At 39.4% G+C, this 17,135-nt stretch overlaps 1 protein-coding gene across 4 annotated transcripts in view; it reads right to left on the bottom strand.

The window, feature by feature from the left end:
- Positions 1 to 17,135, bottom strand: part of MYLK4 (myosin light chain kinase family member 4) — an 80,362-nt gene that overhangs the window by 14,130 nt on the left and 49,097 nt on the right. For 2 of the 4 annotated variants that reach the window (XM_085573437.1, XM_021530569.3), the window contains 6 exons: positions 7,130 to 7,196; positions 6,205 to 6,679; positions 5,339 to 5,364; positions 2,508 to 2,613; positions 1,527 to 1,620; positions 401 to 510 (listed from right to left, as the gene is read on the bottom strand). In XM_085573437.1, coding sequence (XP_085429563.1) covers positions 401 to 510; positions 1,527 to 1,620; positions 2,508 to 2,613; positions 5,339 to 5,364; positions 6,205 to 6,679; positions 7,130 to 7,196 — 878 coding nt within the window. The remainder of the gene's footprint in view (positions 1 to 400; positions 511 to 1,526; positions 1,621 to 2,507; positions 2,614 to 5,338; positions 5,365 to 6,204; positions 6,680 to 7,129; positions 7,197 to 17,135) is intronic. The other 2 variants (XM_085573438.1, XM_085573436.1) reach the window with 1 other exon arrangement.

Here is a 17,135-nt window from a genome sequence, read left to right as displayed (position 1 = left end):
AGGTACCCAGCATAAGGATTAGGCACAACAACCACATCTGGCTCCTCTTTGGTGTAAAATGTCTGCTTGTTAGCCTCACAGAATAGGAGATATTCTAAGAGGTTTGTTTCTTGGCTGACACAAATTAAAGTATTAAATTAAAGATATGTAACACAGCTCTATCTTCAATTGGAGCAGTTGCTTTACAGGACCAGGAATGTGGCAGACTACTGGAAAAATGCAAAAATGTCTGCATAGGAAAACTTTTCTCTTAAATTCCCCTTTTTTTCTGTTGTTCATGAGAACATATATGCATTTTCCACCTGTAAGAAGCTCTATTTCTCATTTCAGGAGAAAGCAAGAAGGAAATTGACAATTCTAGCAAGAGTAGTAAACACAGAAAGGAAAAGAACACACTTACTATTCCATGACGAGTACAATATCATTTTTAGATTCAAAGGCATCATATAGCTGGATGAGGTTGACGTGATTCAGCTGGTTCATGACATTGATTTCATTTTTTACTTCATCCTGTAAATAGCCACGAGTATTGCTTCAGATACTTTTTTCCTAAGTAAGCTACATTTGAAGCAAATCTATGTTATCTTCATGTTTTCTCAGGTCTCCTTCAGCAGTAGATTGTCAAAGCTATAGGAACTAATGGACTGAACTCAGAGCTTGAGTGGGACATTTCAGTGATAAAGTATTTACTGGAAAAGGAAGAGGAGAGCCCACACGGACAAGTAGCAGGCTCCTAGGGATGTAAATGGAAAAGAGAAGCAGAGGAGGATTTTGTTCAAACTGATGCAGGTGTACAAAATCAAGCTGAGAGAAGTCCAGGACAGTCCTCAAAACTTAACTTTGCAGTCAGAGGAGAGAGACTGGTACCTCCATTCAGCCCAACTATTTTAGACGTGCTGAATGAGGATGTCAGTCTCTCTCCATTCACCATAAAGGAATTCTTGGAGATCAGCTTGGCTACAGCTATACCTTATCAAACCCAGTAACCTGAGACAAATCCCACTCTTGAATGCTCTTATATGACACCCATGTCACACAAAGGATGGCATGCCTTTCTTTCCAGTGAAAGCCAGTTGTAGATGGCCAAGAGGTTTGCAAAACAACTCAGACTAATTCCTCTCATCTGTATTTGTGTTGATGTCTGGTGTCCAGATCATGTCTGTTATCAGCATCGCCCCCACTGACATCAAGTTATTGCAGCAAAGGCTACAGTGTGCTTGAGAGGGAATACACTATGTCACAGACCTGACAAATGTTCTTACCATTGAAGAAAGCACTAATAGAATTAACAATAGAAAGAAAAAAAATATTATATTTAAAAGAAGTAGAAAACACCCCCAATATAGTACATTGATGAGCTACTAGAAGTTTTGGAGGAGAAGGGAAATAAAACTGGAATTATTGTTATTCCAGCAAGTCTTAAGAGTGTGATGGCTTGTGAGACACTTGGTCATGGCCTGTTGTATAGCTGAAGAACAGTGTGTGATCCATTGGGAAACAAAAGACTAATATCATTCTCTACCAACCTTCTGTTTTGGACCTTGTGCTTTTATAATTTTGGCTGCCAGCTTGAGACCTGTTGCTTTCTCTTCACATTTGTGCACTTGCCCAAAACGCCCTCTAGAAAAAAGGAGAAACAAACATCATCCAGCGGTATAGGTGTCAACTCTAAGTGTAAACAGCCATAAACATATGGTAACAACTATAGGTAAACAAACATAAACAACCATAAATTATCCTTTCCCTACTGGCTTTCATTTCAGTTGTTCTGTTGTTGCTATCTTATTGTGCAGATTGTACTTGCTATTACTCATTTAGGCACATCAACATCACACACTGTTCTATCTGGTGCTACCACACTTGTATGATTCATTATACTCACCTCATAACCTGCAATGACTAATCCCAAGAACATCAAGGATATGCTGTAAGGACACTGGCTCACTTCTGTGTATTATCTGCCCCTCTCCATTGCATCGTTCTCCTCCATGGGAGGGTTGTGTTTTCATGACAAAACAAAGCCTTAACCAAGAGTATGCTGCCATGAAAATTACAATATCCCACTCTCCTAAATAATGTCAGCATGAGAGATAAGTAATTCCATGGCCTGTCAGATCAGCCTGCTAATCTATATGAAAATAAGTATGTGTGTTCAGGAGCGAGACTCACTGAGAGGAAGAAGACTACAGTATGTCTCAACATACTACTGGTTGTAATTTGAGGTAAAGCATTTCAGTATCCTAGGAGCCCTGTCATAAAGCCTGAGGGCATCTGGCTGGCCTAGAACAATGCCAAACACAGGCCAAGTCTGCTGGTGCCAAATAGCAAGCCAAAATTCACTTTCACTATAAAACCAGCCTCTTTTCATCCCTCTATAAAGCACTGTAAGAGCTTGGACTTTCATTACTTCAGCTCTAGTGGGGCATGTTGCCTTCATTCACCTCCCAGGGTGCTTGGCTGTAAATCTGTGCCTTGCTTTCCAAGTTGATTTACTTCACCTGACTTACCCTCCCAGAATTTCATCCTCATTGACATTATAATAATTGCTGATCCCCACCCTTTTGGCTGAGACAATCCGGTGATCAAATGGTGCTGGTGGAGTAGGAATATCATCTAAAAAAGACAAAACAGACAGAGCACATATGAGCAGTCACATGCAGTGCTTGTCTATCCTATATTTTAGTTCCTCTTTTCCCCAGATAAATTCACTTAAGAACTGAAAACACTTACTGTAAGCTTTATAGACAGGTCTTTCTCTGTTATTGAACAACAGTTTTACTTCAGAAGCTCTGGCTCAGAAAAAGAGGTTGTTGGGGAGCTACACTACCAAGACAAGGATTCATTTTTTAAGTTACCATCTTTCATGCAACAGTTGGGAGAGGCAAAGTGAAGACCACTAGACTATACCAATGTAGCTGTATACTCACAAGGGGCCTCTGCAATTCAGCCCAATCTCTGATTTTTTAAAATATTATTTCCTCCTCAGGGGCTGTTAATAGGTGAGTATGTACGGTAACTCTGTGGTGGGGTAGGAAGAGAAACAACTCTCCTGCAGACCCAGCTAACAGAGGTTATTTCCTAGCTTTTGGTGTTGACAGTGAAAAATCCCCTTCTCAACTGACTGCCAAAACTTGTCCTTCTCCGCAGTGTGGTCATCACCTTTAAAGATCACATTTAGAGCTTGTGCACATGAGGGAGTTTCACCCTGGTGGACAGCACTTGGGGTTTCCAGTATGGCTCAGGACACACGGTAACTGTCATATGCTGCTCTGCAGAATTTCTGTCCTTAAAAAAAGATGGCAGAGAAAAGGTAAAGAGGGGTACAGAGGTGGGATGGTTCCCAACATTGCACTGCAGCAGCTATGGAGTTTTGGCAGGTCTTGGGTGTTACTTTCTGGACCTTTCTGCCATCCTGATGTCAAAATCCCTGCTGGAGACCAGCCCTCCATGCCTTAATTTGGACTTTTTGCAGGCGGTCGTGACTTCAATTTCATACCCACGTTGTTTTTCATTTGATTGATACTCTTGAGAGTGACCTTTGGCTGACCAAGGTGACAAATACTTCTTCAACCATTTGGGAGGGCTACAGCCCCAGTGTTTCAACATGAGCTCTCTGGTTTGGAATGCCAGCTCCTTTTTGTGTGAGGCTTGTTGAGCAATTTTAAAACCATTCATTACTCCAGTGAAAATGATCAAAAACACAAACAAGAGACCCCATGACAGCATGTAGCTGGCAGGAAAACTTTGGTCATTAATGTGGCAGTAGATTGTCCTTATTGACAGTGAATGTCCATTATTCCAGGACACCAGCTGTGTACCTAGATTTTTTTTTTTTTTTTACTGTGTTAATAACTTACATGGTCAGGAAGTTAGTTCATGGTCAAGGAATTGTGAAAAGCTGGGGCTTCTGGAAGTTTGCCACCTACTTGGGATTCTACAGAGTTTGCATTGCATGACTGTAAGTATGGGTCTTTGCACGATACCAAGACCCAAAAAATGCCAAGAAAATCTCTAACCTAAGGCAAAATTTGACTCTAATGACACAAACTCCATCAGCGCCAGCAAGCAAGTGACAGAAGAAAATGTCGTTCTGAAAGGTCAGCTAAAAACATTGCCAAACTTTGGGCAAGGAAATATTCTTTTAAAGATGCCAGACTGCTTTTCAAAACTACATTTAAGTTTTTGACTTCAAGATGTTCCCCATGACAGACCCTCTATTTTTCTTTTCCTGCAAACCAGAGGAGATTTTTCCCAATTCAAGAATAATTTCCTTTTACAAAGATGTTCAAACAGAGACATGATAACCTTAACATCATCCATAACAATCTCCTAGAATTCACAACAGTTTATGGATTTTAAAGTGTTAGTCTGCTATCTCCTGTTTTCTGCTACAAAAACCTAGCACAAACCTATAATAAATGTTTCCTTCCAACACTCTCCCCCCTTTCCCAAAGCAGATAAAATTCATCTTGAGTTCTGTGTATGCACATGCACACTCATATATTTCTAAGTCTTTCGGACCACTTCCTCACATGCCATAATTTCATTTACAGGAATAGCCACTGAAATTCTTAAGATGGAGGTCTAATATTAGAAATCTCTGCCTCCCAATGGTGAGCACTGCTTCAGAGTTTGGTTCCTGAGCACCGTTTATCTGACTGCTCAACAGCATCACTCAGGCTTTCACACAAAAGTCTGCAATTCTTTGCTTTGCAGCCTGCAGTTGTTCTCACTTCAGATTACAATGGTATGAATATGAACAAGCTGGTTTTTCAGCCTACGTCCACAGCATTGCAGAATCCTTGTTAACACACATTCTCAACACTTCCTCAGGTCAGCCAAGTGTGCCACACCTGATATAATTTCTTCCTCCACTCTATACTTAGGGATTTTAGCTCTTTTGTTAAAAGAAGAGAGAGGATAGTATTAGTGGAGTAGTTGTGGCGGAAGCAAATTAATTTTTAATAATTTCTGACAGAGCAGAAGCCTCTAATATGAAAGTAACCAGAATTGTGCTATTTCTCATCAGCTTAAGATGCAGCCCATGAAAAACTGTTTCCCATTATGCAGATCTTTTTCCCCTACTAATTAGAATCACAAAATCATTATCTTCTAAGATCTATGTTCTTCACTGTAATACCAGGGGAATCAAATGCTTTGCCTTCAGGATACTTCCTTTAAAAGCTCTTTATAGTTTTACATATGTTATCAGCATTTTCTGCAACTACTCTGCTCTTTTTGTTGTCATCTTTTACTAGACCTTCATCATGCACTCGATGCTGACTGCTACTACTATGCTAAAATTGATGGGTCTGCCCAGGGATTGAACTAGAATTACCTGTACCTTTTTCGCAGCTTTTACACCTGCAAGGACAAAACATGGTATTAGTGCAGAGTACACTTAAAGCAGAGCAACTTTAGAAACATAGGTGAAAAATGCCCACACAGATATTGCATTCAAATAATATTAAGCTATTTTGTTTCATGGTGTAAAATTAACTGGTTTAATATTCATGTTGAGAAATAAAAATGTCCCTTAAATTAACCATGACAGCAAATTGTTTCTTTCCTTTCTTCCTCTTACTTCTTCTAAACTTGACATTAGGCTATCAATCTCACCTTTAAAGCCAGGGGAGAGCATTGAAATTTCCCTTTGTTCATACAGTTTCCTAAGAGCATAAACTTGTTTATCCCTGAAAGGCTAAATATTAGATCCAGCAAAGATAGAATTGCAGTAAACAAATTTATTAGGTCAATTGCCAGGGCAATTTGTTGTTTTTTTTTTTTTAATTTAAACATTTTTATGTTGTCCTTTACATTACTACATTTGCAGTAAGTTAATTTTCAGTTGGCAGATGGCCTAATCTATTTTGCTGATGTTATATGACATTGCAGGATTTAAACCTAAATATGGGAGAATTCTCCTCAGAGATAAAGAATAGCATAACATAATTCCCATGTTCCTAACATATTTCCCAAGCAAACAACCACAGCACACTGCTAATACCGTAAGTGGTGGATTGTTTGTCTGTCTTATTTAAGAGTATAATTTCACTTAGATGAGAGACATAAACATATTTTTCACTTTTGTATTGGGCTAAATTTTCACCAATATTTGTACTAATCAGCCACTCTGACTTGAACTACATATTTTTCTGAAGTAAGGGTCTTTTCAGAATGTGTAGTTTGAGTTTCAAATCTTACCTTCCCTCTGATACCTCTTCATAATCACTTTGTTCTTCTTCATCTTCCTTTTGGGAAGGAGCTGGTGGTTCCTCAGCACCCTTTTCACTCTTATCAGCATTTTCCTTTCCTTCACTCTCTTTGTCCTCTTTTTGTTCCTCAAGTGCATCTTCAGGCACCTGATGTTCCTCCTCCTTCTTCTCCTCATCTGCTGGGGACTCACTCTCGATCTCCTGCACAGTTGGTTTTTGACAAGCATCATCAACAGTACCTTCTTCCTGATACTTTTCTGGAGCAAAGGATTCCTGAAAAGAGTTTCTCCTATATTCATAATGGCTTCCTAAAGACAAACTTTCTTGTTTCTCCTCTGACTCTTCAGTATGAAATTTGGGAGGATCCACTTCAAGCAGAACGGAACTTTCCCTCTTGGCATTTTCCTTGTTGAGCTTATCAACTTCTTCCTCTGAGCAGGACTGACTCTGCTGGATATCCCCATCTACAAGAGATTACAAAGCAATCTGTCAGTGTTTTTATGATATTCAGTAACACTACTAAAGTAGGGCTGCACACTTAGCATAACTTCTGTTGAATTTTGAACTAGGTATTTGCATTCCCCTCCCACTTTCAAGGTCAGTACAAATGTCTCCTAAGCAAGAGCAGACTATTTATTTAAAACCGAATTTCATGGGTCCCAAATGCTTTCTTTGAGACAAAGCACTAGAAAATGTTTTTTCTCACTCCAAGTTATTGTCAGTCAAGTCAAGGTTAATAAACTCATGCAAAACACCTTATTGAGCAGTTGGATACCCTGTGCTCACTCATGCTGATGAACACACATGTAACCCAAGCAACTTCACTGGAGTCATGGTCATTTCAGGAAAGTCATGGCTATTTCTGTGTTAGTTTTTAGGAACTAGAAGTTGATCAGAGAAAAAAATAGTCTAACCTGTTGAATCTGGTGGCTTCTTTTCTTTTGTCTCTGTTTCACTGAAATATGACTTTTCTTTGATGACCTGTGGAGAAGGCAATTGACATATTAGTTAATTTGTACAGTTTACTTGTTGTATTGGTCCTCAAGAAATCACAGCCTGATTCTTGGTCAAATGCAAATACTTTGTATTCTAACTCACACATTTCCTGTAAATGCTGATCCTTATTTTAATCACTACAAGCTGATTGAATTGATACCAGTACAAAGCAAGAGACATTATCTTTGTTGCAATCAGTGTCGGTGTTGCCATAAGAACAATCTAGAAAAGATTAGGACTGAACCTCAGAGACTGAACTGAAGAAGCATCAGAAATCAGCTGCTGGTGTGCCCTAGCTTTTGCTGTTAAAAAACTCAGTTAAACCAAATCTTGGAATATATAACGTTCTAGTAAAATGTTCAGTAACAATCTTACTGACACTTATCAAAAAGTTCCTTGCTATTTAATGAACATTTGGTAATGACTTCTTTAATGATGCAATGATTTATTGAGGGTTGACTGAGACAGTAACCAGAAACTGGAGTGTACAAGCCGTAACTTCAGCTTTGTGTCTTTCTTTTACTTACATTTTACAATGTTGTAGTGACATCTAGAGGTGCTTCATACCAATCTGGGTCCTCATAAAACCTCTGCAATTACTGTCACCTTCGTGGATATTAACTCCTGTTTCTATGCTATGGGCTCCCTGTGTTTTTTCCTGGCCACTCCTAGACTGGTCAATAGGTGACCACAGTACAACGTACTATCTGCTGTTGCTAGCTGATCCTTTTTTCACCTTCATCCTCTCACAATGCTATGAAACTGGCACTGTCATTACTATTATTAGATCCATATGATGTGAAAAATGCTTTCACCTCAAAGTATTTTCCAGAGGGGCTACAAGCTAAAGCAGTATTGTACATATCCCAAAACAATATACAAGTTCAGGCATTTAATTTTGAGCATCTTAACCATATGATTATATGTCCCACAGCTCTGGGCACCAACCAGTTCTATTGCTAAACATTTGTTCTGGTATATCCTCCATTTTTTCTGGTAGACCCTTTATTTTTTTTTTTTTTTTTTTATTTCATCAGGCTATATATTAAATAGGCATGAAATCAAAGCAATATGTATCTGCTATAAAGAGAGTTCAAGGGAAAAGAAATTCCACGAGAAGCCAAAAGAGTTGAGACAAACTGGATGTAACTGCATGGAGGGATTTCAACATGACTTGTTCAGAAAATTTTGATCCACAAGGGACAAGGAAACTGTAATACGAGCATAAGACCTGAGACTGACAATTATTTTGGATGCAGTTTGTCCCAGGAAGTTGCAGGCCATAAAATGAAAAAGGCCACAATACAACAAGGTAAATACCTTTGAAATATAAATTGGAGCCTTGTTCCCACAGAACTTAAATATATGTAATGTTGCCAGATGGAGCACAGGGAATCAACCAATGCTCTAAAAAGCACTAAAAAAAAAAAATTAGGGAAAAGCCGCAGACTTATTTATTCTGCACTGTGTTGGCAATCAGTAATGCACTCGCATTCCTGTAAGTATGTCAACATCTTTGTACCACTGAGGACATCAGCTCTGATCAAACACAGTCAGCTGAGCAAATAACCAGAGAAACAGCATCCAAGCTCTTTGATGCATGAGGCCAGATTTCACTTCAGCATTCAAAATTAATTGCAGACACACAGCACTTCCAACTAAATATTGCTGTAGTTTGCAGGTGTGAAATACAGAAGCCAGCTTTTGAAAATCCATCTAGTGGAAGGAACACTGGACAGTGCTGAATACCTGAGACTGCCAGGGCATTACATAAATTGCTACTGTGTTTATTCAAGCACCATTTCTGATCTCTGACATTTCAAAAGCAGATGAGGACTTCGTACTAATTTAAATGAGGAAAAAAAATACAAATTAAATAGTTACTGATATCAGTCAGAATCAATTTGCAATAAATATAGGGGCAGGAGTGTTCTAGAGTAAGAAATACAGATATAAGGACTAGACATTGAAATAATTGCAAATACATGACCAGTCTATACATGAACAACCCAGTTTTCTCCACATTTTGCTCTTCGTAGAAACGTGTGACTCCAACTTGTTGAATCTTGACCTGGCAATAAAAACAAGACCTTTTGCCCATTACTTCTTCCCTCTAAAGGGTGGGGTCTCACCAAGTTCTCTGGAGCTGCCAGAAGTCAATCTATCCTTCCTATCCCAGCCACAGGCGGTACAAAGACCTCCTTGTAGTTTGTCAGGGGGATGTGTGACGTCCAGCCCCAGGCAGCTGAGCAGCTGCTCTGAGAGCCCACAATTCCCAAAAGCCATCACACTGTTTGAAAATCTCATCTGAAAGGTGTGATGGCTTGTTAAAGACATCTATCCCACCTAATTACTCTTCATACCACCCCTCTTCCCTCAGTCAGTAAGAACTTTCTTAAGGGTCTTTATAACTTAATCCCTAACTACATTTTATTTATTTATGTATTATTCTTTGCAAACTTATGTAACATGACTTTTTCCAGTCTGTGATTTCTAAAATTACAGTAATCAATATTTCTTAGTAGAAAACATTTTTTGCCCTTTCTTTAATGACTTGAACATGTAAAATCAGGTAAATGGCACTAGAGTAATTTTTCCAAGTCATACAAGCCAGAAGCTTCAAGGAATTTTACATTCTAATTCCACAAAAGCTTAAATATGAAAGCTTGTGTTGTGATCCCGTAAAGTATACCACAGCAAAAATATGTCTGTATCTACACAATTTTGTATTGTGTCTTCAAAAATACATTTTCTAGACTTAAACATATTCTTAACATATTCTTTCATAGAGTTTGCCAAACCCTAAGAGAGAAAGAATTAAAGCCCAGGTAATGATACAGAATAATGTAAGATAGTCTAGAGGCTGAAACTTCAGTATAGACCAACGGGGGAAAAAAATTTGAATTTATTTAAATTGACTTTAGAAACCTGCAGAAATCAAGCAAAAAGCAATAAAATATATATAAACATAATATATTCTAATTGACATTTCAAATGCAGCAAGAAATTAATGTCTTTTATAGACATCTGACTCCTTTTTAATGAGCTTTATATGGTTAAATTCCTTCTTTATACTGCAGCAGTCGTACCTTTGGAATGTTTTTTTAGCTAACTTTCAGATTTTTTTATTCACCTAATAAAACTCTTTGATCTTTTTTTCCTACTGCAAAAATTTTTGTAATGAATGGCCTCATGAAGCAACCTCAACCATTCAGTTAGAGGTCCTTTATCACCCCAACACATTTCATTTGATTCCAAGACATTATCCTCAGCTTCCATCTCCCAATACCAAGACACCAACCTTTGCATGTGCATAAACCACATTTTAACTCTGTGTTAAAACCACATTTTAACTCACTTTCTCATATTTTTGATAGTTTGTAAAGCTGTATTATGGCAAGATAACCTGGTTTTGTGTAAGATCTGATCATCATTCATGTATCAAAATTATTAACTTACTTGAGATTTGCAATTAATGAGTTTCCCTAAGAGCCAGAACTCAGCCATGGGCTTTGCCTCTGAGGGTGCTTCCAGTATCTCCTCACCAGTTCCCAGGAGAGCACAGAACACAACACAGAGACCTTGGGACAACCACATGCTTGGTGATGCTCCTGTGCCATCCATCAAGGCTGGAATCCATCCGCGCCTGGCCTTTCATGTTCCTCTTCAATACACAGACTTTCCTCCCACCAGCAGAGTAAAATATTCAGTGAGAGTATTTTCAATACAAACTTATAAATGCTAAAAACCACACACATGGGAATTCTGCTTTTATTGGCAAGTAGTGCATCTACTTCCTTGTAAATTTTTTTTTTTTTTTTTTTGCTACACTATAACAACTGCTGGCACCTTCAGGCAAAGATTTTGACTCCTGCATGATTTTTCTAGAGCTCCTTGAATTAGATAAAGAAATCATTTTTCTGTAAAATCCAAATTCAATCTACAAGTATCTTCTAATCGCACACAAAAAATGAGCTCTGAACTATGAGAATCATGATTCCCCCAATATGAAATACATGAAAAGTTTTATGTGACCTGCTGCTTTGAAAATACAAAGATAATGAAGTAACAATAGCTGCATGAAAAAAATCCCTCAGAACAACATCATCCTAGGGAAGAAGCTGAAAATCATTGAAGACAAAGTGCTGTCCATTCCCCACTAAAGTTTACTGACTTCTGACCCACTGTGCTGGAGAAGCTGTGGCTACCCTGATTCAAATGGATGCTTACTCCTGCCAGGCCATTCTTCTTAAAACAGGGGATCTTACACTGAGGAGTAGAAAAGGCTTTAATGCAACCAGGCTCCTGGCAGAGTCCGTGGCCTCAGTGAAGATGCAACAGGTTGCACTAACAGACAGGTTGATTCTAAATGACTTTACTTTTGTCTTGAGGTCTAGTCACTGTCATTTAAACAGAGTCATTCTCAGGACTAAGAAGGCCTTTGTAGGTAGATTGTTTAACTCCATTTTAATGCCTCTGGAATGCATGGAGGTCTGAAATAATCACCAACAAATCTGAGGCTGTCAAGACACCCACTAGGACCAGAGCACTTAGCGTTACGTGGCTTTGACACATGTCCTTTCACAGCATCTGAGAAATCAAATCAACCAGTCACTGTAGTTCTGGAGTTTGAACAAATCAGGAGCAACATCAGGCAACCACAAGCACTGGAGAATTCAGCTGCTTTTCTTACCAACACAGCCTCACATCTATTCCTTCTCTATACTGCTCAATTTCCTCACCTGTGTGATGACTGGGTACATGTGCGCCTCATATGCACCTGTCCCAAAACCCTAAAAGTCTTCCACATGTTATTCTTCACATTGTTACCATTGCTGTTAAATAGGACAACCTACTAAGTGGGATCCACTATTGTCACATTGTGACACAGGAAGAAAGAAATCAATCTTGAAAGCCAAAGCACTGGCAGATCTTTTTAACTGTGGGGATAAACCACCCACTTGTCAAACTACTCAGGCAATTTTTTTTTTTTATTGCTGTATCAGTTAAGTAACCTCACCGTAAAAAAAGTATTTCTCAACTTAATTAACTCAGCTGAGCTAAGCAGGCAATGGTATGGATAGCAAACACCTTCAGACTTTATTAGCTGCTTTCCTAAGCTTTCCTCCAAAATCACACAGTTGAGAGATTTCCATCCAAAGGGTTATAAACTTAAGAAATCATCTCCTACAGCTTTGATGACTCACTTTGAATCAGACTCCAGAAATGCAGGTTTCCTAAAAATTCATTGAGCAAGAAGGGAGTCAGGATTGTGGGGAAAGACCTGCTTGGGGCTTTTTTTATTTTCCCTTTTTAGACAGACCATGGTTCTGTGGCACCTCACAATGGAGAACCCAGCTATTGGAATGTGGTGGGGCTCATTCCAGGCTCTGTTGGGGCTGCTGCTCAGCCACCTATCTCTGGTCCTTCTCGCTGCTGCATGTGTATGCAAAACCCAGGGTGCTGCCAGGATGGCACCAACTTAGCTGTGTTTCAGAGCAGACACACTTGTAATTAAAACTCAGTGTGGTGGAGACCCCACATTTACTTGCAGTGGCACTCTCCTACCAGAGGAAATAGTCAGGAATGGTACCCCTACACCTTCTGATAGGGGCTGAGAGGAGTCATTACCAGAAAACTACTTAAATGTCTAGAATATTTTATGACAAAAGGTGAATTTTAGATGGCTGCAGCAGACAAAGACTTCCTCCCTGAGCAAATCCCTCCTACCACTGCTTCACCTCTTTGAGGAACTTTCTGCTTTTCCAGGACTGCTCTCTGATGAACTGCCTTGCTTTGCTTTCCTGCACTCGCCATTTATCTCTTTATCTTCATCATGAGGTCACCCTAGTTTTGCAAAGGAATTGTAATGGATTCCTACAATGGTCACTCTAACACATAGGCATTCATGCCATGCCCCAAAAGCTAGCCAATGTAGCATGTAGTTATTTAGAAATCAGCTGTGCCCACTTTGGTTTCTCACATTTTCAGAGTTGTAGAGACAGGAAAATCTTAACAGTGCTCAGGGAGGGATCCTACACAAGGAACATTGTACAGAAGTGAGCAAGTTCTGAGGGTAAATGGAAACAAAGTTAAACAGAATTGTGAATTGGAAAGGCATGAAACAACTCCTATGGCTGTCAGCAAGGGAGAGAACAGGGCAAAACAAGAGGCAAACATTGTCCTAAGAAAACATACCAGTTTTATGACTGGTACACAGTCAGAGAGAGAATTTTAACTCTGATATACTACAGCTTACACAAAAGCTGAAATTCTTCTACCAAGAACATATTTAAACAAAGGCATAAGTTCTAAGTGAAAGAAGAGCATTCCCAATTATCATGGTGCCTTGGGTGCTGACCAGCTGCATTGCCCAAGCAACAGACAACTCATCTGTTGAGATTCTGCAGAAATCTCTACCCTTGAAACCACAAAGCCTAGGAAAAACTCTTGCAAATAGATGGCAAAAAAAAAAAAAAAAAAAAAAAGAAAGAAAAAAAAAAAGAAACATTTCCCACCTATTTGGCTGAAAGATGAAAAATACACAGAACATGGCCATTTTGGAGAGAATTTAAATAATACATAAGGGACCTGTTAGCATTTGTAGGCAAAATGAAGGAATCAGAACAGTTATAGACTGAGGCTGAATGGATCTTAAAACACATGTGGCAAACAGCAATTTCATTGTGGGCTCCTATTAAAGTAGCTAGTGACATACAATTGCAGTGTGATACCTGCACAGGAGGTACAGAGGGTTCAAGCAGAAAACACAGCTCCCACTGCTGGCGTGTCTTTAGTGTGGGAAACAGCCTCAAACTGCTAAAAGTTGTTATTCCTACAGCAAAGCCTGTAGAAATATGAGTAAACCAAAGTTACAGTCACCTGCAGGCAACTGCAGCAAGTTCAACACTACTTTACAATGGCAACAAAATGGACTTTCTGACTCTCCAGATGAGTACTTGCAGGTTAATAGTATAGACTCTTTAAACTCTTTAATTTGGATGAAATAAGTGAAGTATTATTTTACCCTCTTTTTTTATAAGTAGAAGGAGTAGGACTGAAAATGGAGTTAAAGACAGGAACATTTTGCAACAGGATTATCAGAGACTACTTAAAAAGGTGAATTTGAGGAAAACCTCAAGGCTTTTAAAGACACTTACTGTAGAACTGCTGATTCCCCTGAGCGGCAATAGTGACAAAATAACTTAAATGACAAGTAACACACACTATTCCTCTCAGCCATGTGGTGATAAGGTCATGTTGCCCTCGGTGGAAAACAGCTGGGAGACATTTGGCAGCATCAACAAATCATGAAGTGTCTCCAAGCTACACCATATTACAACTTCAACCCAAACCAGAAATAAACTAAACTCCTGTGTGAGGAAGTGGAGGTATTTCAGGATGGCAATAAAAGGCAGGAAAGCAGAAATTTGCTTCAGAGGAGAGCAATCCCCACATTATTCAAGAGCACAAAATGTGTCTGTAGAGCCTGTGATTAGCAAACTGTTAGAGCTGCTGCTGATGCTGGCACAGAGATTACACACCCCAGCTGTGTGTAATCTTCTTTATCTCTCTCTCATTCCTCCTCTTCCCTCTCTGTTCTGCCTCTTTCACAACTCTCTACATAATATGGCTCTGTAAAAAGAGGCAGTTAGGAAAAATTTTAAAACCAGTACAACATTAAGCAAAGAGCAGCACCTCTCTAGAAAAGGAAGAATGGCAAGGCAGGTGAGTAGTATGTCAACACTATTTACTGCCTTATCCAGCTGTACTCATGGCTACCTACTGCACCACCTACAAGTAATTCATTCTTAAGATATGGTTGGATTATTTTGCTGAACCAGGCTGGGGACAGACATTTTGCAGACAACTCATCTATTAGAACCAAGAGATGGCATTTACTCATAGCTGCAGTAGGGTGGATGACAAATAGGAACATCATCCAAAATATCTGATCATCTCTAGTAGTACATAGAAGTGGGTTCTGTCCTTCTTAGCTAACTGAAGTGAATGGATTGCCTTGTTCATGGCTGTACAGAAACAGAATAGGAACTGTGCATGTCTAACAGGATTGAAGGGTTGCTCAGTGTTGCCACAAGAAGTCCACCTATGATACAAGAGATGTTATTCTTGTTGCCTGGCAGCTTGCACTTCTTTGGGGTCAGCACTGCTCAAAACTATCATCATGTGGGACTAGAGATGGGAACCAGGACTCTGTTAAGAAAAGCAAGTATTGATAACTGCACATTTGGGTAAATTTGTTCATTGCTATGTCACTAGATATTAGTGGTGCATTTCAGGTGTAAAACTCTGCAAGGGTAAAATCCCCTATTTTTCTATTACTTTTCCTTTCTTTTCTTTTAACTTTAACCACAACTGTATAAAACTGTATAGATAAATATGAAGATCTAATTCAAATATGGAGGTGTGAGCAACCAACTTCGCAGTGTCTCATGGACCAGTATTTGGACGAACTCTTGCTCAGAGATCCTGTTCTTTCCCTCTCACCCAGAGAGAGCCCATCTGCCCTGAATGCTGGTACACACTGTCTCCTACTAAGCTGACAGCCAAGCTCAGCGCTCTCTGCTGAAGGATATCATTCCACATTCTCTTATTCCTAATGCAGGGCTGACTTCAAGTCTGTTTTTGCTTAAACCTAAGATGACTAAGTGTTTACCAAAGCCAGCTGTTGTTCACAGGATAGCTTGGTAATTTTATGATGGCTCTTTTCTAATAAATCAAACACAGAGAGAGAAGGTAATGACAAGCTAACATATGTATGCTATTTCACAAAACAAACAAAATAGAAACAACATAATAATATCATCAGCATGATTCCAGACATGTTCATGCTGCCTTTCCTAAGCCCACATGCTACACAAGTTCCTACCAAGTCCACTCAATATCGCCAAGGGTTTGCCTAAACGAAAATGAATCCAGGAGGGAATTACAAATGTAGGTGCTATTGGAAAAAAGACAGAGACTCCACTTATTCCTCTCTTTATTGGGTCCTTATCTGTAGGCTACCTGTGTTTCCATCATGATCAAGGCCCCTTGACTCTACTTCCAGGTATTTTATAGCCCTGAACTCTCCATGGAGGGCACCTGCATCTCTGCCATCCTGGCTCCCCTCTGACCTGTCAGGAGCACAAGCTCCTCCTGTTCTGCTACACCTGTTGGTTCCCAGAAACTCAGTAGCAAATCCTGCAGGGTCCTCTCCTTTTTCCAGCCCTGTGTTTCTGTTGCAGAGAGCCTTGCACCTACTCTGGTCTCCAGGAGGTGACAGTTCATTATCATGCCAGGCTTGATTCAGTTTACATTTATAAATAGTTTAGATGAGTATGTACTTTCACTGAGATATGTAGGCCTCTACCACAAACTGCAGTGACAGCAGCATTACAGAGATGACCTGTGGGTCTCACTCCAATGGTGCTTTTACAACAGATGTTTTCATCGATGTTTTGAAAAGTAAAAGAAGTCCTAAACTCAGATGCTCAAAATAAATAATCTTTTCTTATCAAAGTAATTGTATAAAGCAAGAAATCTTCTATCCTGTTCAAACTCCTTTTTTTAAACCAGTCCAGCCTGATGTTCAAGAAGTTGATTTTTGTTGTCAGTCTTCTCTGGCAAGGAAGCTGTTTTTCTTTTCCTTTAATGATGCTCTGGAAACAAGTTTGCACAATTTATATCCTTACATAGCAACAGATTGGTCAGTTCAGCTGACAGAGTTTTACAAGATGCTCCTCTGCTGCTACTCAGCACTGACTGATATTTTTATAGTTTCCTTTGAAGGCTCAAATACTTCTTGTCTATCTATGAAGTGGGGTTGCCTTAGGGTAACCAAGCTGAAAAGTGCATAGTTTGCTGACCAGGCCATTCTGAGTAATATTGGCTGCACTGCTTCTTTTCTTTAAGGAATGCTGT

Source organism: Lonchura striata, chromosome 2, assembly GCF_050655825.1.
Source record: "Lonchura striata isolate lonStrDom1 chromosome 2, ASM5065582v1, whole genome shotgun sequence".
Taxonomy (NCBI): Eukaryota; Metazoa; Chordata; class Aves; order Passeriformes; family Estrildidae; genus Lonchura; species Lonchura striata.
Note: the sequence above shows the minus strand (reverse complement) of the source record. Positions and strands in the feature narration are given on the sequence as shown.